This window comes from Erythrolamprus reginae, chromosome 5, assembly GCF_031021105.1.
Source record: "Erythrolamprus reginae isolate rEryReg1 chromosome 5, rEryReg1.hap1, whole genome shotgun sequence".
In the NCBI taxonomy this organism is placed as follows: domain Eukaryota; kingdom Metazoa; phylum Chordata; class Lepidosauria; order Squamata; family Dipsadidae; genus Erythrolamprus; species Erythrolamprus reginae.
Window position 1 is genome coordinate 12,106,474 of NC_091954.1, and position 22,120 is coordinate 12,128,593.

General features: G+C 38.3%; 1 protein-coding gene across 1 annotated transcript in view; it reads right to left on the bottom strand.

Annotated features, from left to right (window-relative positions):
- FAM13C (family with sequence similarity 13 member C) overlaps nt 1-22,120 on the bottom strand; it is a 47,638-nt gene that overhangs the window by 4,602 nt on the left and 20,916 nt on the right. The window contains exons 6-9 of the mRNA XM_070753906.1: nt 22,074-22,120; nt 18,392-18,594; nt 5,387-5,482; nt 3,112-3,293 (exon numbers count right to left, since the gene is read on the bottom strand). The exon at nt 22,074-22,120 is cut by the window's right edge and continues 35 nt beyond it. Coding sequence (XP_070610007.1) covers nt 3,112-3,293; nt 5,387-5,482; nt 18,392-18,594; nt 22,074-22,120 — 528 coding nt within the window. The remainder of the gene's footprint in view (nt 1-3,111; nt 3,294-5,386; nt 5,483-18,391; nt 18,595-22,073) is intronic.

A 22,120-nucleotide genomic window follows, 5' to 3' on the forward strand; every position in this document is an offset into this window, starting at 1 on the left:
GAGGAGGGGGGTCACACTATTTTCCAGGGCACCAGAGGGCCAGACCAGGAACAACAGATGGAAGCTGACCAAGGAGAGATTCAACCTTGAAATGAGGAAGAACTTCCTGATGGTCAAAGCAATCAGCCGGTGGAACCGCTTGCTAGCGGAAGTTGTGAATCCCACGTTGCTTCAGCCCAGTGGCCACACATCTGAAAATGAAGCATTGGGACCATGTTGCTTCGGCCCAATCCACCTCATCCCGGCAGGCACACATAGAAACATAGAAGACTGACGGCAGAAAAAGACCTCATGGTCCATCTAGTCTGCCCTTATACTATTTCCTGTATTTTATCTTACAATGGATATATGTTTATCCCAGGCATGTTTAAATTCGGTTACTGTGGATTTACCAACCACGTCTGGTGGAAGTTTGTTCCAAGGATCTACTACTCTTTCAGTAAAATAATATTTTCTCATGTTGCCTTTGATCTTTCCCCCAACTAACTTCAGATTGTGTCCCCTTGTTCCTGTGTTCACTTTCCTATTAAAAACACTTCCCTCCTGAACCCTATTTAACCCTTTAACATATTTAAATGTTTCGATCATGTCCCCCCTTTTCCTTCTGTTTTCCAGACTATACAGATTGAGTTCATTAAGTCTTTCCTGATACGTTTTATACTTAAGACCTTCCACCATTCTTGTAGCCCGTCTTTGGACCCGTTCAATTTTGTCAATATCTTTTTGTAGGTGAGGTCTCCAGAACTGAACACAGTATTCCAAATGTGGTCTCACCAGCGCTCTATATAAGGGGATCACAATCTCCCTCTTCCTGCTTGTTATACCTCTAGCTATGCAGCCAAGCATCCTACTTGCCTTTCCTACCGCCCGACCACACTGCTCACCCATTTTGAGACTGTCAGAAATCACTACCCCTAAATCCTTCTCTTCTGAAGTTTTTGCTAACACAGAACTGCCAACGCAATACACACATGTGAAAACAAAGCAGAGGGCGAGACTGTGAGGTGGGGCCGGATGAAGAGGCTGGGTGAAAGGACGACGTTAGGTGGCACAGAAACCAAGCCAGATGGCGAAGACACCAGGCCCCGTGACACAGAGACCAGGCCCAACAGCAGGCTGGGCACTGAGGCCGGAGGCCTATCAAAGAGATGAAGAAGCTGTGCTTGCGCAGGCTAGGTGAAGAGGATGGGCAGGGCCAGTTTGCCTGGCAACAGCTGCATCTTGTTGACCTCATCTTGCTTTGCCTCTTTGCCCAGCCTGCTGTTGGGGCTGGTCTCTGTGTCACGGGCCCTGGTGTCTTTGCCATCTGGCTTGGTTTCTGTGCCACCTAACGTCGTCCTTTCACCCAGCCTCTTCATCCGGCCCCACCTCACAGTCTCGCCCTCTGCTTTGTTTTCACATGTGTTCTGCCGGGATGACGTGGTTTGGGCCGAAGCGACATGGTCCCAATGCTTCATTTTCAGATGTGTGGCCACTGGGCTGAAGCAACATGGGTCAACTCTTTTCATTTCCCAGCCCTGCAGGCTGGATCCAACCACATCACAGGCCGGATGTGGCCTGCGGGCCTTGAGTGATAGATGGTAGAGCCAATCAGGGTAACAAATAACCATGCAGCAGGACAGGCTGTCCCCTGGAGACTCCTCGAGATGGACACATCCCAAGATTTGCATTGTGCCCACACGATCACTTTGAACATAATTGCTGAAATGAAAGCCGCCAGTTTTCGCTACTCTTTCCTATGACCACTTAATAATTGGATAAAAAATAAATAAAATAAAATAAAATTTAAAAAATAAATAAATAATAATAAAAAATACAATATAGTATAAAAAATAAAATAAAAATAATACAATACAATATAAAAATAAAATAAAATAAAAATAATACAATATAAAAATAAAGTAATAAAATAAATAATAAAATAACATAAAATGAATAACAAAATAAAATAATAAAATAAAATAAAAACAATATAAAATAATAAAATAAAATAAAAAATACAATATAATAAAATAAAAATAATACAATATATAAATAAAATAAAGCAATAAGATAATAAATAATATAAATAATAAATAATAAATAATAAATAATAAATAATAAATAATAAATAATAAATAATAAATAATAAATAATAAATAATAAATAATAAATAATAAATAATAAATAATAAATAATAAATAATAAATAATAAATAATAAATAATAAATAATAAATAATAAATAATAAATAATAAATAATAAATAATAAATAATAAATAATAAATAATAAATAATAAATAATAAATAATAAATAATAAATAATAAATAATAAATAATAAATAATAAATAATAAATAATAAATAATAAATAATAAATAATAAATAATAAATAATAAATAATAAATAATAAATAATAAATAATAAATAATAAATAATAAATAATAAATAATAAATAATAAATAATAAATAATAAATAATAAATAATAAATAATAAATAATAAATAATAAATAATAAATAATAAATAATAAATAATAAATAATAAATAATAAATAATAAATAATAAATAATAAATAATAAATAATAAATAATAAATAATAAATAATAAATAATAAATAATAAATAATAAATAATAAATAATAAATAATAAATAATAAATAATAAATAATAAATAATAAATAATAAATAATAAATAATAAATAATAAATAATAAATAATAAATAATAAATAATAAATAATAAATAATAAATAATAAATAATAAATAATAAATAATAAATAATAAATAATAAATAATAAATAAATAAAATAAAATGAATAATAAAATTAAATAATAAATAATAAATAAAATAAAATAAAGTAAAATAAAGTAAAGTAAAGTAAAGTAAAGTAAAGTAAAGTAAAGTAAAGTAAAGTAAAGTAAAGTAAAGTAAAGTAAAGTAAAGTAAAGTAAAGTAAAGTAAAGTAAAGTAAAGTAAAGTAAAGTAAAGTAAAGTAAAGTAAAGTAAAGTAAAGTAAAGTAAAGTAAAGTAAAGTAAAATAAAATAAAATAAAAATAAAATAAAATAAAATAAAATAAATCCCTGATACTAGCAGGTACATCATCCTTTCAACAAGGGGGCAGTTGGCACTCACATGGTGGCCTCGTGGAAATTGGGCATCGCGAAGGTTGCGTGTTTCATCCCTTTCCTTTCATCCAGAGGTGAACCAAAGGCGAGTTCGTTCTCATCCATGTGAGCCATCTGTGCCTTAAGAGGCCAACGCTGAGACCTGGCGGAGCTACTCTGAGGAAGTTCGTCATCAGAATCTTCCTCATCCTGCTTGGAACAAGGAACTAGAGTTATCGGGGTCCCTCCCACCCTCCCTCCCACCCATCGTTCCAATGAAGAAGACTAGAAGAACATTCATTCCAGAGGACAAATATCATATGGATAAACAACATTGGCTTGGTTTGTATTCAAGTGTTAGAGAAAGGTGGGTTGGCCAAGGTTTGCCTGTTAGATGCTTTTTAACCCTGCTGTTCTGTTCATAATTACTATATATGTGTATGGTTTCGGGTCAAATAGACCCGAACAGAATATCAGGGTTAAAAATGCTGATTTTAGCTACTGTAAGTTTTTTTTTTGAATACCTATTTCATTAGTAAACTGTATGTGAACATGACTGATCATAAACAAATGCAAAATGAAATTAAAAACCATTTTTTTACTTTTTCAGAAAAAGGTAATTTATCCATGTGTACCGTTTGGGGTCTATTTGACCCAAAGAATTTTACAGGTCGGAAACTTGTGATTAATTGACTTTTACAGGTCTGAAACTTTGTGATTGATATGCTTTTCCTCATTTGAGGAGTTCTTACTATGAGTGTAGTTTCTTTGTGGGGGGGGGGTTGGTTTACCTGTTGCTACATGCTGATTGTTACACTTGTACTGTTCAGGTCAATTGCTGGTATGTCTCGGTATAGCTAGGCTATGAGACCTTTGACATACACTGAGCAGAGAATTTTAACAGAATGTGGATGTGTGGTAAAGCCAAAGGAAAAAAAGATGCAGACTTAGTTATGCTTAATAAGTACTATTTACATATATACAAAATTGAAACAATCCATAACAAGCACTGAGCAAATACACTCCCCCTCAAGGCAAAGCAAAAGTGGGATTTCCCAGTGAAGGGAGCATCAGTGAAATCGCAGCATCGCAAAAACACAGAGGTCCGAAGGTGGGTTTTCAAGGACTTCGGTGGTTTGGCGATGCTGCGATTTCACTGAGGCTCCCTTTGCTGGGAAATCCCACCTCCGGACTTCTGTTGCCAGCGAAGCACTCATTTTTGCGATGCTGGGATTGCCCTGCAGCATTGCAAAAACACAGAAGTCCAGAGGTGGTGTTTCCCATGGAGGGGAGCCTCAGGGAAATCCCAGCAGCACAAAAACAGGCGCTTCGGCTGGCAAAAAGGGTAAATTTTGGGCTAGAAGACTGACGGCAGAAAAAGACCTCATGGTCCATCTAGTCTGCCCTTATACTATTTCCTGTATTTTATCTTACAATGGATATATGTTTATCCCAGGCATGTTTAAATTCAGTTACTGTGGATTTACCAACCACGTCTGCTGGAAGTTTGTTCCAAGGATCTACTACTCTTTCAGTAAAATAATATTTTCTCATGTTGCTTTTGATCTTTCCCCCAACTAACTTCAGATTGGGTCCCCTTGTTCTTATGTTCACTTTCCTATTAAAAACACTTCCCTCCTGAACCTTATTTAACACTTTAACATATTTAAATGTCTCTATCATGTCCCCCCTTTTCCTTCTGTCCTCCAGACTATACAGATTGAGTTCATTAAGTCTTTCCTGATACGTTTTATGCTTAAGACCTTCCACCATTCTTGTAGCCCGTCTTTCGACCCGTTCAATTTTGTCAATATCTTTTTGTAGGCGAGGTCTCCAGAACTGAACACAGTATTCCAAATGTGGTTTCACCAGCGCTCTATATAAGGGGATCACAATCTCCCTCTTCCTGCTTGTTATACCTCTAGCTATGCAGCCAAGCATCCTACTTGCTTTTCCTGCTGCCTGACCACACTGCTCACCCATTTTGAGACTGTCAGAAATCACTACCCCTAAATCCTTCTCTTTTGAAGTTTTTGCTAACACAGAACTGCCAGAATTCCTATGGGAAACATTGTTTCGTCTTACAAACTTTTCACCTTAAGAACCTTGTCCAGGAACCAATTAAGTTTGTAAGACAAGGTATCACTGTATGTGAAGTTAGTCCCCTGGATTTTTATTTCCTGCAGAATAAACCTAATAACAACCCCCCTAGGCATAAAACAAAAGCCAATGCCCAACTTGAAGAGAGCCTACAAGAAACATCATCACAGTGCCTTTCTTCACATGATTCCCATGAGACTTACAATAGTTGTAATCAAAGTGGGCGTTGACAGAAGCTGCTTTATAATTCTGTATCTTTCATAAAGAGGCTTCATCAAACTCCTGTCTTCCGGGTTAACCTAGAAAGAAAGAAACAAGGAGCACCAGGTTGGCTCTGAAGGAAGACCTGGATTTTTTTGTTAAAAGTCACAATCCATTAAATACAGATTTTTGTCTCCATGTGCATTTTTAAATTCCACCATGAGGAATGTGAGGAACACAGTGATACTTCTGTGCTGACAGGATATCTTTTGTCCTAATTTTAATGTTGTTCTTCACTTTTGGTAAAAAAAATAAACCGTTTATCAGAACATACTCTATATTTTCCTTACACACTGTGTTTTTCTGTCCTCCAAAATTTTAAAAAGGTAAAACATATGTTTTTGATTTGTAGTATCATGTAATAGAGAAACACCCCTTCCAATCAGGTGAATTGGACTGGTGCTCTACTATTTTAGAACAGAGGTCCCCAAACTTGACAACTTTAAGACATGTGGACTTCAATTCCCAGAATTCTCTAGCCAGCTGGCTGGGAGTTCTCTATGCTGGCTGGAGAATTCTGGGAATTGAAGTCCCCAAGTCTTAAAGTTGCCAAGTTTGAAAACCTCTGTTTTAGAACATATTTTGCAGGGAAATATACAAACATTCAGAGAAAATTCATTGAGGGTATATTTAAATATTCAGATGCATTTTATCAGAACATACTCTTCATTTTCCTTACACACTATGTTTTTCTGTCCTCCGAGATTTTAAAAAGGTAAAACATACGTTTTTGATTTGTAGTACAGTGGTACCTCATGATACAAACTTAATTGGTTCCAGGAGGAGGTTCGTAAGGTGAAAAGTTCGTAAGATGAAACAATGTTTCCCATAGGAATCAGTGTAAAAGCAAATAATGCTTGCAAATCCTTCAGGAAAATCCCAAACTTTAGAAGGGAGGCGAACAGAGGGCAGGGAGGAGCAGCTAAAGGGGGCGGGTGGAAGAAGCATGGCTAGGCTAAAGCAGTGTTTTTCAACCAGTGTGCCGTGGCACACTAGTGTGCCGTGAGACATGGTCAGCTGTGCCGCGAAGCTCAGAGAGAGAAAGAAAATGAGAGAGAGAAAGAAAGGGAGAGAGAGAAAGCAAGAGAGAGAGAGAAAGCAAGAGAGAGAGAAAGAAAGCAAGAGAGAGAAAGAAAGAGAGAAAGAGAACAAGAGAGAAAGAAAGAGAGAGAGAAAGAAAGCAAGAGAGAGAGAGAAAGAAAGAGAGAAAGAGAACAAGAGAGAAAGAAAGCGAGAGAGAGCAAGAGGGAGAGCAAGAAAGAGAGAGAAAGAGAGGGAGGGAAGGTGGGAGAGAGAAAGACATAGAGGGAGGTAGGGAGAAAGAGCAAAAAAGAGGAAGGAAGGGAGAAAGAAAGAGGGATGGAGAGAGAGAAAAAAGAAGGGAGAAAGAAGGAGGGAAAGAGAAATAGAGCAAAAGGGAGGAAGAGAGAAAAAAATTTTGCCCAAACTTTTTTGAGCCACCCCCCCACACACACTCAATGTGCCCAAGGATTTTGTAAATGTAAAAAATGTGCCCTGGCTCAAAAAAGGTTGAAAATCACTGGGCTAAAGGGTGAGTGGGAAGGAAGAAAGGCAAGGGGGCACCCCTCCCTTTTCTTTCTTCAAAAGACACCCTTTCAGTGCCTTTGCAAGCACGTTGTTCTCCTAGTTATTTAAATGCAGTCTTTCCCCCCTCCAAGCCGCCCCACCTTTTCTTTCTTCAAAAAAAGGGGGGAAAAGAAACCCCTTCATCCCAGCAGCAGCGGCTTGGGTTTGTAAGGTGAAAATAGTTCGGAAGAAGAGGCAAAAAAATCTTAAACACCGGGTTTGCATCTTGAAAAGTTCGTTAGAAGAGGCGTTCGTAAGATGAGGTACCACTGTATCATGTAACAGAGAAACACCACTTCCAATCAGGTGAATTGGACTGGTGCTCTACCATTCCTTAGCAGCAAACTGGCACACTGTAATTCACATTCCCTGACTAGTCTTTGTGACAGCTGGAAAAAAATATTATAACCAAATGTCGGTCCTGCAACATTAAGACTGACAGATCATGATAATTTTAGGCAAATCCCTAGAATCAAGGAAATGCTACAAGGGTGGAGCTTCCAGTAAGATGAATGATAATTTGATGCCAGCTTAATAGTGGTTCTTCAAAACTTTTCTAGAAAATTCCTCCTCTCTCATAGAAATTTCATATTCAGAGCACCGCTGGGGAATTCTGGGAGTTGAAGTCCAAATATCTTCAAGTTGCCAAGGTTGGGAAACACTGCCCTAGACAAATGTGCCAATCCTAAGCTAGTTATGCACAAAAGCTTGCACATTTCTGAACATCGGCTCTTCTTAACTCAAAGGTGCATCATATACACTGCTCAGAAAAATAAAGGGAATACTTAAAAAACAGAATATAACTTCAAGTAAATCAAACTTCTGTGAAATCCACTTAGGAAGCAACAATGATTGACAGTCAATTTCACATGCTGTCATGCAAATGGAATAGTTGTGCAAATGAGAATGAGAATATGAGAATATTTCATTCATTCAGATCTAGGATGTGTTGAGTGTTCCCTTTATTATTTTTTTTGAGCAATATATTTTAGAACAGAGGTTTTCAAACTTGACAACTTTAAGACTTGTGGACTTCAATTCCTAGAATTCTCTAGCCAGCTGGCTGGGAGTTCTCTATGCTGGCTGGAGAATTCTGGGAATTGAAGTCCCCAAGTCTTAAAGTTGCCAAGTTTGAAAACCTCTGTTTTAGAATATGTTTTGCCGGGAAATATACAAACATTCAGAGAAAATCCATTGAGGGTATATTTAAATATTCAGATGCATTTTATGTATTTGAAAACATCTGTATATTAATGTAGAAATGGACTTAAGAGTAAACATACCAGTAAACATATCAGTAAACATAAAGAGACCTAGACCTAAACCAGACTGGCATGTCCTCAACTATAATCCATCTTCAGTGGAGAACATACAATATATGCACTGAGGGTTCTTGCAGTGAGACACACAAGCCCAAGTACAGTGTTCCCTCGATTTTCGCGGGTTCGAACTTCGCGAATAGCCTATACCACGGTTTTTGAAAAAATATTAATTAAAAATACTTCGTGTTTTTCTTCCCCATACCACAGTTTTTCCCACCCAATATGTCATCGCCAAACTAATAATTTTTGCAAATAAATAACAAAAAAAATAATTATTGTTAATAAATAATTATGTTTATAAATATCAGGATCACTAAGTGTCTTATTGAATGGTGAGTACCAGTAATAATGGTGAGTAAATGGTTGTTAAGGGAATGGGAAATGGTAATTTAGCGGTTTAAAGTGTTAAGGGAAGGCTTGTGATACTGTCCATAGCCAAAAATGGTGTATTTACTTCCGCATCTCTACTTCGCGGAAATTCAACTTTTGCGGGCGGTCTTGGAACGCATCGAGGGAACACTGTATTGATAACGGAACAAGCTGTGCTAGAGAACCCACAAAAGGTCAAAATGGTATTGCAGAAGAACATAGCCAATAAGCTCAGATCCAGTAGACAAGAAGTAGATAGGAAGAAGAAGTTGGAAGGGAAAAAATATGTAAGCCGTTGGCCTGTAGGTGAGACGCAGTCCAGAGAAGCCTTTAGTGTGGTTCGCAATGAGTATAAAAAGCTACCTCTAATTGACTTTCCTTCCTCCCTCTAATTGCTTTTCTGTTTTTGCTAATTGCACAACACTTTGGATGTCACCCCAAAAGCTGCTTCAAGCCACAGGGGACTGTGAAACAGCATCTTGCCTGCAAATTCTCAAAGCTCTCCTTGGTCTTTTAGTGGGAAAGAGAAGCATCTTTCTAAACCAATCACTGTTAGAAACATAGAAACATAAAAGACTGACGGCAGAAAAAGACCTCATGGTCCATCTAGTCTGCTCTTATACTATTTCCTGTATTTCATCTTACAATGGATATATGTTTATCCCAGGCATGTTTAAATTCAGTTACTGTGGATTTACCAACCACGTCTGCTGGGAGTTTGTTCCAAGGATCTACCACTCTTTCAGTGAAATAATATTTTCTCACGTTGCTTTTGATCTTTCCCCCAACTAACTTCAGATTGTGTCCCCTTGTTCTTGTGTTCACTTTCCTATTAAAAACACTTCCCTCCTGAACCTTATTTAACCCTTTAACATATTTAAATGTTTCGATCATGTCCCCCCTTTTCCTTTCTGTCCTCCAGACTATACAGATTGAGTTCATTGAGTCTTTCCTGATACGTTTTATGCTTCCTTCCACCATTCTTGTAGGCCGTCTTTGGACCCGTTCAATTTTGTCAATATCTTTTTGTAGGTGAGGTCTCCAGAACTGAACACAGTATTCCAAATGGGGTCTCACCAGCACTCTATATAAGGGGATCACAATCTCCCTCTTCCTGCTTGCTATACCTCTAGCTATGCAGCCAAGCATCCTACTTGCTTTTCCTACCGCCCGACCACACTGCTCACCCATTTTGAGACTGTCAGAAATCACTCTACCCCTAAATCCTTCTCTTCTGAAGTTTTTGCTAACACAGAACTGCCAATGCAATACTCAGATTGAGGATTCCTTTTCCCCAAGTGCATTATTTTGCGAATGGAAGGATGTGGATGGAAAGAAAGGATGGGAATTGTGGTGATGAGCAGTTGTGAATGGATGTCTCGATGGTGAAAAAGAGAAGCAGTCAAAGCAAGGCAAGGCGAGCTAACTCAGTTATTCCCGGCTTTTCACATCAAGTGGCAGCTTCTACTTGACCTTTGAAAGATAAGGTGAAACCTGGTTAGGATTTGGACTGCTTGCTATACCTCTAGCTATGCAGCCAAGCATCCTACTTGCTTTTCCTACCGCCCGACCACACTGCTCACCCATTTTGAGACTGTCAGAAATCACTCTACCCCTAAATCCTTCTCTTCTGAAGTTTTTGCTAACACAGAACTGCCAATGCAATACTCAGATTGACTAAAGGAGGGGGGGAAATCCCAGAGGTTTGCAATGGCTAAGCACTGAGATATTACATTCGATGAAAGCTTGGGCTGGCTTTAATTAGAAGAAGTAATTAATTAAATTAAGTGTTTTCTAGTCTTTCATCTTGCCTATCAGTGGATGTGTTGGTACCCCTGATTAGTGTGATAGGATAAAACAACTGAATAGTCGGGGGGAGGGAGTACCAATATCCAGTGTTCGTCTATCAATCTATCTATCAATCTATCAATCTATCAATCTATCAATCTATCAATTTATCAACCTATCTACCTATCTACCTATCTACCTATCTACCTATCTACCTATCTACCTATCTACCTATCTACCTACCTACCTACCTACCGACCGACCTATCGACCTATCGACCTATCGACCTATCGACCTATCGACCTACCTATCGACCTATCGACCTATCGACCTATCGACCTATCGACCTACTTACTTACTTACTTACTTACTTACTTACTTACTTACTTACTTACTTACTTACTTACTTACTTAACTTATTCATTCAATTTTTATGCCGCCCTTCTCCTTAGACTCAGGGCGGCTTACAACATGTTAGCAATAGCACTTCTTAACAGAGCCAGCCTATTGCCCCCACAATCCGGGTCCTCATTTTACCCACCTCACAAGGATGGAAGGCTGAGTCAACCTTGAGCCGGTGATGAGATTTGAACCGCTGACCTTCAGATCTACAGTCAGCTTCAGTGGCCTGTAGTACAGCACTCTACCTGCTGCGCCACCCCGGCTCTACTTATGAAACATAATGTGTATCTTTGAGAATATGATGACACTGAGCAGAATAAAACACTCATGTGTTTTGGGAACAAGCAAGGGTGCCTTTCCTGTTGCTGTTGTTGCCCCTCCCCCTCAAGAGCCATATGGCTCTCATTAATTTCAGAAAAATGTCCCACATTCATCTGGAGCTGGATAGATTCTAAATTCTCAGAGATAGATATAAGGCAGTGATGGTGAACCTTTTTCTCCTCAGGTGCCGAAAGAGCATGGGTCCACACTATTGTAATGCATGAGTGCCCACACCCATAATTCAATGCCTGGGGAGGACAAAAACAGCTTCTCCATGCCCCCCGGAGGCCCTCTGGAGGCCGAAAATAGCCTGTTTCCCACTTCTGGTGGGCCCAGAAGGCTCATGTTTTGCCCTCCCCAGGTTCCAAAGGGTTTCCCTGGAGCTGTGAGAGGGTAAAACTGCCCTCCCCCATCCCCCTGGAGGCTCTCTGGAAGCCAAAAATGCCCTCCCAGAGTCTCTCTCTGCGAGCCGAAAATCAGCTGGCTGGCCCACACATGCACCTTGGAGCTGAGCTAGGCAATGGCTTGCGTGCCAACAGATATGGTTCCACGTGCCACCTGTGGCACCCGTGCCATAGATTCGCCATCCGTGATGTAGGGAATAGTTAAATGAGAAGGGGAGGGGGGAATAGACAGATGATAGAGATGAAAGATAGAGGATATAGCCATGATGGCAAACCTTTGGTAGGCATACCATAGGTGGCATGTTGGAGCCATATCGGAGGGCATGCGAGATTTTTCCATGTTGCAGCTTCAGCACACATGCATTATTATTATTATCATCATTATTATTATTATTATTATTATTATTATTATTATTATTATTATATATCACACAGTCCTAGGCAGTGTTCCCTCTAATTTTTTTGGGGGGTGGGCGGAAAAGTATAGTGTCTGAGCGGCAGTCCCTTCGGGACTGGGCGGCACAGAAATAATAAATAATAAATAAATAAATAAATAAATAAATAAATAAATAAATAAACAAACAAACAAACAAACAAACAAACAAACAAACAAACAAACAAACAAACAAATAAAAAACCCACCCTGTTTTGCCTCAGAGAATTTCAAAATAAAATACTGTACTGTGTGTCTATAACAGTGAGCTCATAATAGGGCAACTCTATCAATATCAAAATGCCACTTAAATAGTTGAGCTAGTTTCAAACTACATTTTGATTTTCTTTCTCTCTTCCTTACTCCCATTCTTTTTCTTTCTCTTTTCCTTCCTCTCTTTTTTCTATCTGTTTCTCTCTCTTCCTCTCTTCCTCTCTCTCTCCTTCCCTCTCACTCTTTCCCTCTCGGCTTCTGGGCAGGTTTGGAAAACTCTGAGTTGATGATGATTTTTAAGTGAGCGATTGCTCACTGCTCAGCTTAGAGGGAACTATGCCTACCAGCAAGTGGTGGGTTCATACCAGTATGGTTTGCATTGCCTCACCAGGAAGAACCCACTGATACAATTTTCAGCAATTTTTTTCCAGTGTCTCCTGGGAAGGAGCTTCTCAGCTGTGCTTTGGAGGGAAACATGAGAGTGGGCCTAAGAGCTTCTTCTGAGATGGAGACGCTGGGGAAAAAATGGCCGAAAATTGCATCAGCGACATTCCGGACCACAGTGGTATGAACCTACCAGTGCCTAATGGGCTTCGGAAAGGTCTTTGTACATGGGCAGGGGGCAACTTGGGAGAGTGCTCATGAGTGTAGTTAGGGAAGGGGTGTGAGCATGTGCATTCATGCTAGCAGACATACACACCTTTTGTCACACAATCTGCGATAGAGAGAAGAATGTATGATAGATAGAACAGTGTTTCCCAACCTTGGCAACTTGAAGATATTTGGACTTCAACTCCCAGAATTCCCCAGCCAGTGAATGCTGGCTGGGGAATTCTGGGAGTTGAAGTCCAGATATCTTCAAGTTGCCAAGGTTGGGAAACACTGAGATAGAAGATAGAGCTTTAGACAGATATGACAGAGCTAGACTAAGATGACCAGATGACCCGCTTTTGGTGGGACAGTCCCAATTTTTAATAACATGTCCAGCGTCCCGTGGGTTTTTTTATTAAAAAGTCCCAATTTTCCTTTCTCTGGACTGCCCAGAGTGACTAAAGCATTTCCTTTCTCTGGGCACTGGGAGAAGCTTCCTCCTCCCACTGGCCAGAGAAAGAAAATGATTTATTCGCTTTATTTACCTCAAATGTTGAGGTACCTCCGGGACTGCCTTCTGCCGCACGAATCTCAGCAGCCAATCAGGTCCCACAGAGTTGGCCTTCTCCGGGTCCCGTCAACTAAACAATGCCGTTTGGCGAGACCCAGGGGAAGAGCCTTCTCTGTAGCCACCCCAGCCCTCTAGAATCAACTCCCCCTGGAGATTCGAATTGCCCCTACCCTTCCCACCTTCCGCAAGATGTTGAAGACCTATCTACGTTGACAGGCATGGGGGGAATAATTATCTCTTCCCCCACCATCACTTTTTTTAATGACTGTAATATATGAGAATGGTGTGATTGTGCAGTAATGACTGCTTTTAATATCTATGGGTTTTAAATCTCGTTTTTTAACTCTATTGTATTTGTATTCTACGTATTGTATTGTTGTTGTTGTGAGCTGCCCCGAGTCTTTGGAGAGGGGCGGCATACACATCTAATAAATCTTAAATCTTAATCTTAAAAATCTGTAGAGATTTTTCAGTCGTCCGTTGTCAATCGTCCATCGTCCGTCGTCCATCATCTGTCCCCCTCAATGGTGTCCTGCTTTACCAAAGTTATAATCTGTACTGGAGCTAATTCAAACTGACCTTGGCGTGCGGGCTGGAGAACTTCAGAAGTCCTCTCCTGCTGAAAATTCTTTGTAATGGCTAACCCAAAGTTGACCTCTCTTTCTAAAGTTGACCTCGTTTTTCTAAGAAATACTTACAGGCCTTCCATGAATTCTTTCAAAATAGAGCAAGCTTTTCTGGAGACTGAGTTTTTCCAAAGCCATTTGCTTTTTTGTCATAGCCTAATTAAAAAAGAATGATTTATAGAAAAAATTAACTATTATCTGCTGGAGGGAAATGGGTGCACATCATAATACCGTATTTTAAAAGTCACAGGGAGCATATATCTTTTCTTTTACTGCAGAATGTGGAGGAGGCATTGACCGCTTTAAAACTGGATGACTCAATGTAGCTATGTCCAACCACTAAGCGCCTACTTGTGAAAGGCCTCCAACATGTTCTGTCGGGCTCTCTGGTAGAATCCTCCCGAAAATTCACAGGTACAAATTTCAGACACACACACGTTTGAAAATTCAAAACAATGTTCTTTATAATGAAAATTCACAATTCCCTTCACTGCCTACCCCTATTTACGCGGTGTTGTGGTTAGCTCTGGCCCAGCTCCTGCCCCAAGGACTGTGGATGTGGGGGAGACATCCACATGCCGCAGGCCTGTTTTGCTCCCGGTGGAATCTGCTGATGGAGGCTCCTCTGACCAAGAAGACAGGAGTGACAGGGAGGAGGCGAGTGTGGCAGACAGCTCAGAAGGAGATCAATTATCTAGCTCCTCCTTGGATTCAGAACAAGAGTTAATGATACAGCCACGCATGCGGAGAGCGATGCATAGGCAACAACAACTGAGAGATTATTATCAAAGAAAATGAGGCCACCTGTGGTTGGGTGGGGCTGTGGTTATTAGTGAGGCTGCTATAAATAGCAGCCTGTGGGTTTGGCCATTGTGGAGGATTATCTGATCGTTGTGTTTCGTGACTGCTTTACTGACTTTGACTTTTTGTGTGCTGATTTTTCCCCGCTTTGAAACTAAACCAGAGCAAAGTGTGTTTCACTTTGTGAAAGAAGGACGACTGTGAATTGCCTCACAGCTGCAAGCTAAGTATCACAGAACTGATAAGGGACTTGTACAAATTACCAGTTTGGTTGGAGACGAGTGCTCTTTGCTATACCAAAAGAGGGCTTAGGTTAAGTGAATTTTCATTAAAAAGAACATTGTTTTGAATTTTCAAACGTGTGTGTGTCTGAAATTTGTACCTGTGAATTTTTGGGAGGAGTCTACCAGAGAGCCCGACAGAACACGCGAAGTGGGGAAAAGTTGCAATACGTCATGCAACGGCATATCGTCACTAGTTTGACACCCCCCCCCCCCGATCTAAATTTTGTGCTTCTGATGTGGCTTTTGAATTACCACCACCAGTGGCCTCTCACCTTTTGGGTACCAGGGACGGGTTCTGTGGAAAAAAGTTTTGCCGCTGACCAGAGGGTACATGGTTTCGTGTGCTTTCCTGCAACCCATGGATTGGGCTTTCCTTGTTTGTGCAGCCTGGTTTCTGGCATGCCACAGCCCTGTGCCTTTCCATGGACTGGTGGATGGGAACCTCTGGACTACACAAAGATTGTGAGTGACTTAGACCAGAATTCCCCAACCTTTCTGGCTTTGTGGACTTGCAGGGAGCAGTGGGGATGGTTCCATGTGAGTGGCTGTCATTGCTTGTGCAATAAGACAATGTGCGCACATGTGCGCCTGATGCTCGCACAAGTGGGGATGTACACATGTGCTTGCCTGCCACTTTGGCAACCCAGCTCCAAATAGCTTATGGCTTGGCAAAGGGGCCTGGCAAAAATATTGGGGACTGCTGACATAGAAAACTAGCTTAGTTAATGTTGTGACCCACCATCAGCTGATAGCAGATACCGTTCAAGAGGAGACTGACTTGGTGATGCACCAGCAGCCTGTACAGCTGGCACCTGCATCAGACAGTGGGGAGGATGGTCAGGACTCAGTGCCAGAGCCTTTGGAACCTCCAGCACCTCATTGCAGTAAGAGGCAGTGTCTCATCTTCTTGATGCAAGAGTCCGCAGAGCTGCCAAGAGACAGGAATGGTTACTCCAGATGAGGTCTTCTCGGGAGTAAGACTGGGGGCTAAGTGGCCACTCCCCTAGTCTACTTAAGGAAAGTCAGGACAGTTGAATCTCTGCAGGAAACAATGTTTGAAATTTGTGTGGTTCAGTGTCTGGAAAGTATCTGCTCTGCTTATCTGCTTCAGTTTGTTATTTGAAGACAACTGCTGGGCATTTTGCCAAACTTTGTGAGCTATCAAAAACTAACTGCTCTTCTATGATTTAAGACTTTCTGAACTTACTCCAATTGTTAATGACAACTAATTAACAGTTGGGCTTTTGCGAGAAAATCTGCCTTTAGGTTCGTGTGTGTGTGTGAGACCTCTACTATGACAGTTATTAGTAGTCAGTTATTAATTAAAAATCAGTTCAAACGAACTGTGTGTTTTGCTACATTTTTAGCTGGGACAGAATAGTTAATGGCTTGAGGATGAGACTTTTGCTCATTCTTTGAGCTCCAATGTTCCAGATTACTTACAGGCATGGCTCCGATTTGAAAAGCAGCACAGGAGAGTCCAGTGCTGTCGGATGTGATGTAGTATCATGCCAGAAATAACATACTCATTTCTTCACCCAGAGCATCGCAACATCATTTTGACCTCATTGTGGTTTCTACCAGAAACCAAAGAGCTTCTACCCTAAAGCTCAAAATCTCCAGACACACCTTTGGACACCAAACCAGGCTACACGATTTTTGCAGTATAGCATGAAATATGTTAGAATAGGATTGTATTATAATTATATATCTGGACCTCTAGCATAAAAATACTCTGCTTACCCTGATTCTATAACCCAGGACAGGAAAGGCACTAACTTGCCTAATCTGCAAAGGGCTCAAATAAACATCTCACAAAGTTTTCACCACTCCGTTATAGGATCAAAGGGGAGGGATTTACATTGCCTGAAGCATACAACAGGTCGACAGGGTGATTAAGGAAGATTAGTGAGATAAGGCAGAAGACTTCAGAGAAATTAGGTGTGAGAAACATCTGCTCGTAGGAAGAGTTTCTAGGAAATTGTTTTTTTATATCTATGGGAAAAGGAAGAACTCAAAAGATACGTTTGAAGTTATGTTGTTGGATGTATCACTTGACATGTATATGTAATTATCCCCCATTTCCTTATGTTCCCAAATAAAAAGGGGTACATGGCTCTACACCATGTCACTTCACCCAGAGAGAGAATGTGTCCAGTTTTTCTTTCTAGGATTCGGGTTCGATTCGGGTTTATATAAAATATAAAATATAAAAAAATATAAAATATAAAATATAAAATATAAAATATAAAATATAAAATATAAAATATAAAATATAAAATATAAAATATAAAATATAAAATATAAAATATAAAATATAAAATATAAAATATAAAATATAAAATATAAAATATAAAAAATATAAAATATAAAATATAAAATATAAAATATAAAATATAAAATATAAAATATAAAATATAAAATATATAAAATATATAAAATATAAAAAAAATAAAAAATAAAAAATAAAAAATAAAAAATAAAAAATAAAATATAAAATAATATAAAATATAAAATATAAAATATAAAATATAAAATATAAAATATAAAATATAAAATATAAAATATAAAATATAAAATATAAAATATAAAATATAAAATATAAAATATAAAATATAAAATATAAAATATAAAATATAAAATATAAAATATAAAATATAAAATATAAAATATAAAATATAAAATATAAAATATAAAATATAAAATATAAAATATAAAATATAAAATATAAAATATAAAATATAAAATATAAAATATAAAATATAAAATATAAAATATAAAATATAAAATATAAAATATAAAATATAAAATATAAAATATAAAATATAATATATATAAAATGTGACCCCACACAGCTGGGTTGCACTTAGCCCCTTTTGAGGACATTGTCTTCACTAGGGACTTTGACAGCATCCACACAAGATAATAATTTAAAACCCATTGTGCTGGTGTAGTAAAACATCACAGCTGCCGCATTTGTCATCAGGTGATAATAATACACATTTGTACCCTTAGTGCTTCTGTACAGGTGTTTCTACCAAGTAATTTGTACTTCTTCAATATTTCGCTCTCTCTCACTCACACACAAACACACAGGGCCTGCAAGTCAGTGTGGAAGGAAGCTCATGAAGATGATAGGACATGACAGAAGCCATCAGGCACATATCAAGCAAGTCAGCAGGTAAACCAGGTTTCCTGGGTAAGAAGACATAGATGTTATGCCAGAACTGGGTACCTTGATGTTTTCAGGAAGCCCGAGCTGCTGTCGCTTCTCTTGCAGTTGCTTATTCACCAGTTCCTTGGTTTCCTCCACCGAAGGTCTGATGGGAGTGCCTGCTAAGTCCAATTTCCTAGGCTCATTGGGGAAATCCTGATGAACCCCCTCTTGGTCCCATTTGATGTGGAAGGTCTGGTCTTCTGACATTTTGAGTTTCAGCTCTATGAGAAAAGTCCACACCAGGGGTCCTCAAACTCAGTCTACACCAGGGATCCTCAATTATTATTATTATTATTATTATTATTATTATTATTATTATTATTATTATCATCATCATCATCATCATCATTAATCATTATCATTATCATTATCATTATCATTATCATTATTATTATTTATTAGATTTGTATGCTGCCCCTCTCTGAAGACTTGGAGCGGCTCAAAACAACAAAACACAGTACAAACCCAATGATTAAAAAACAATTTAAATATAAAATATAAAATATAAAATATAAAATATAAAATATAAAATATAAAATATAAAATATAAAATATAAAATATAAAATATAAAATATAAAATATAAAATATAAAATATAAAATATAAAATATAAAATAATATAAAATAATATAAAATAATATAAAATAATATAAAATATAAAATATAAAATATAAAATATAAAATATAAAATATAAAATATAAAATATAAAATATAAAATATAAAATATAAAATATAAAATATAAAATATAAAATATAAAATATAAAATATAAAATATAAAATATAAAAAATAAAAAAAATAAAAAATAAAAAATAAAAAATAAAAAATAAAATATAAAATATAATATAATATATATAATATATATAAAATATAAAATAATATAAAATAATATAAAATAATATAAAATAATATAAAATAATATAAAATAATATAAAATAATATAAAATAATATAAAATAATATAAAATAATATAAAATAATATAAAATATAAAATATAAAATATAAAATATAAAATATAAAATATAAAATATAAAATATAACACATAACACATAACACATAACACATAACACATAACACATAACACATAACACATAACACATAACACATAAAACATAAAACATAAAACATAAAACATAAAACATAAAACATAAAACATAAAACAAACCATACATAAAACGGAAACGGCCCAGGGGAATCAATTTCCCCATGCCTGATGGCAGAGGTGGGTTTTAAGGAGTTTGCGAAAGGCAACGAGGGTGAGGGCAATCCTAATCTCCAGGGGGAGTTGATTCCAGAGGACCGGGGCCACCACAGAGAAGGCTCTTCCCCTGGGGCCCGCCAGACGGCATTGTTTAGTCGACGGGACCCGGAGAAGGCCAACTCTGTGGGACCTTATCGGTCGCTGGGATTTGTGCGGTAGCAGGTGGTTCCGGAGGACATGCAGAGGGTTTTGGAGGCTTGCAGAGTGCTCCTGGGGGCCATGAAGGACAAAATCTTTTTTTTTTCTTTCTTACTTCTTTGAAATCTTGGTGCGTCTTATACACCGTTGCATCTTATAGTCCAAAAAATACAGTAATTATTCCTGCCTGAAGGCTATTTCAGTGCCCTTCCCTTGCCCTCCTCCTCTCAGTAGCCTCAGCAGCGTAGACCCAATTTAGCAACTCAGCTTCCAGCTTTGCCCGTTAATTCTCTGCCTCGCACGTTATCAGTTTTTCACAGGCTTTGGTAATCAAATGGAAACTGTAATCATACGGATCAGATGCCTCGGGTTTTTTAAAAGATTTTTAAAAAGATGTCATTTAGATGTCAATGCAGCTGCGAGAGCAATCATGGGCTTCCCCAAATATGCCCATGTTACACCAACACTCCGCAGTCTGCATTGGTTGCCGATCAGTTTCCGCTCACAATTCAAAGTGTTGGTTATGACCTATAAAGCCCTTCATGGCACCGGACTAGACTATCTCAGGGACCGCCTTCTGCTGCACGAATCCCAGCGACCAGTAAGGTCCCACAGAGTCGATCTTCTCCGGGTCCCGTCAACCAAACAATGTCGCTTGGCGGGACCCAGAGGAAGAGCCTTCTCCGTGGCAGCCCCGGCCCTCTGGAACCAACTCCCCCCAGAGATTAGAATTGCCCCCACCCTCCTTGCCTTTCGAAAGCTGCTTAAAACCCACCTCTGCCACCAGGCATGGGGGAACTGAGATACCCTTTCCCCCTAGGCCTTTACAATTTTATGCATGGTATGTCTGTATGTATGATTGGTTTTTATATAATGGGTTTTTAACTGTTTTTAGTATTGGATTTTGTTATATAATGTTTTATTGCTGTTGTTAGCCGCCCCGAGTCTGCGGAGAGGGGCGGCATACAAATCCAATAAATAAATAAAATAAAAAATAAATAAATAAATTTAAAAGTCACACCGCATATCTTTTGGCGCACAGTTTCTTGAGGAACCTGTTTGATCTACGATGTTGCACGCTATCATGAAAATGTCTATGATGCCTATCATCTGGTGGAAATCTGACAGTCGGAGCACAAAGAATAGGAAAATCAATAGCTTCTAAAGCTAGTTTGGCATCCCAAGGTCAAGCTTGGTGTTGATCGGGTGGTGCACCATCGAAATCCGGCCATATATGGTATATACTACTTCTTGAATTTTATCTTAGGATGGATGGATGTTTATCCCAGGCATCTTTAAATTCAGTTCCTGTGGATTTACCGACCAGGTCTGCTGGAAGTTTGTTCCAAGCATCTACTACTCTTTCAGTAAAATAATATTTTCTCATGTTGCCTTTGATCTTTCCCCCAACTAACCTCAGATTGTGCCCCCTTCTTCTTGTGTTCACTTTCCTATTGAAAACACTTCCCTCCTGAACCTTTATTTAACCCTTTAACACATTTAAATGTTTCGATCATGTCCCCCCTTTTCCTTCTGTCCTCCAGACTATACAGATTGAGTTCATTGAGTCTTTCCTGATACGTTTTATGCTTAAGACCTTCCACCATTCTTGTAGCCCATCTTTGGACCCGTTCAATTTTATCCATATCTTTTTGTAGGTGAGGTCTCCAGAACTGAACACAGTACTCCAAACAGAGCTTGTTTGGAAGCCCTGAACTTTCAAAGCCATGGCTAAACAAATAAATTGTCTTACAGGACAATGGAATGAGCAGCCATTTTTATTTTTATTGTATTTATTATTTATTTGCTCTTTATTTTTCATACTTCTTAACCACTCATCTCTCTCAAAGGGCTCTGAGTGGTGTTTTACATTTCTACTACTTGCTAATAAATTTACTTAGCGCTATGTAGCTTGAAACTATCTTGCAACTCATCATATTATAATTGTTAGGACTCTGTCCATAACTGTTGGGTTGGCAATAGTGTTGGGCGAACCCAACGAAGTTCGGGTTCGGCACCCAAATTTTTAAAAAACTTCGGGTTCGGCACCCAAACCCGAACTTTTGCCGAACTTTCAAGTTTGGCACTCGGGAAAGTGTAGGTCCAAATGTGGTCTCTATACGGTGGGATCACAATCTCCCTCTTCCTGCTTGTTATACCTCTAGCTATGCAGCCAAGCATTCTACTTGCTTTCCCTACCAATTCCGTCCTGCCCCCCCCCCCCATCCATTAGGCTGAATAGCAAATACTGTAGCTACTGGTAGTGTGAGAAACAGGCTGGATACAGTGACTGTACATACCTTTTAGCTGTTTACGACTTTTGGCCAGGTCATTCATCCATTTCATT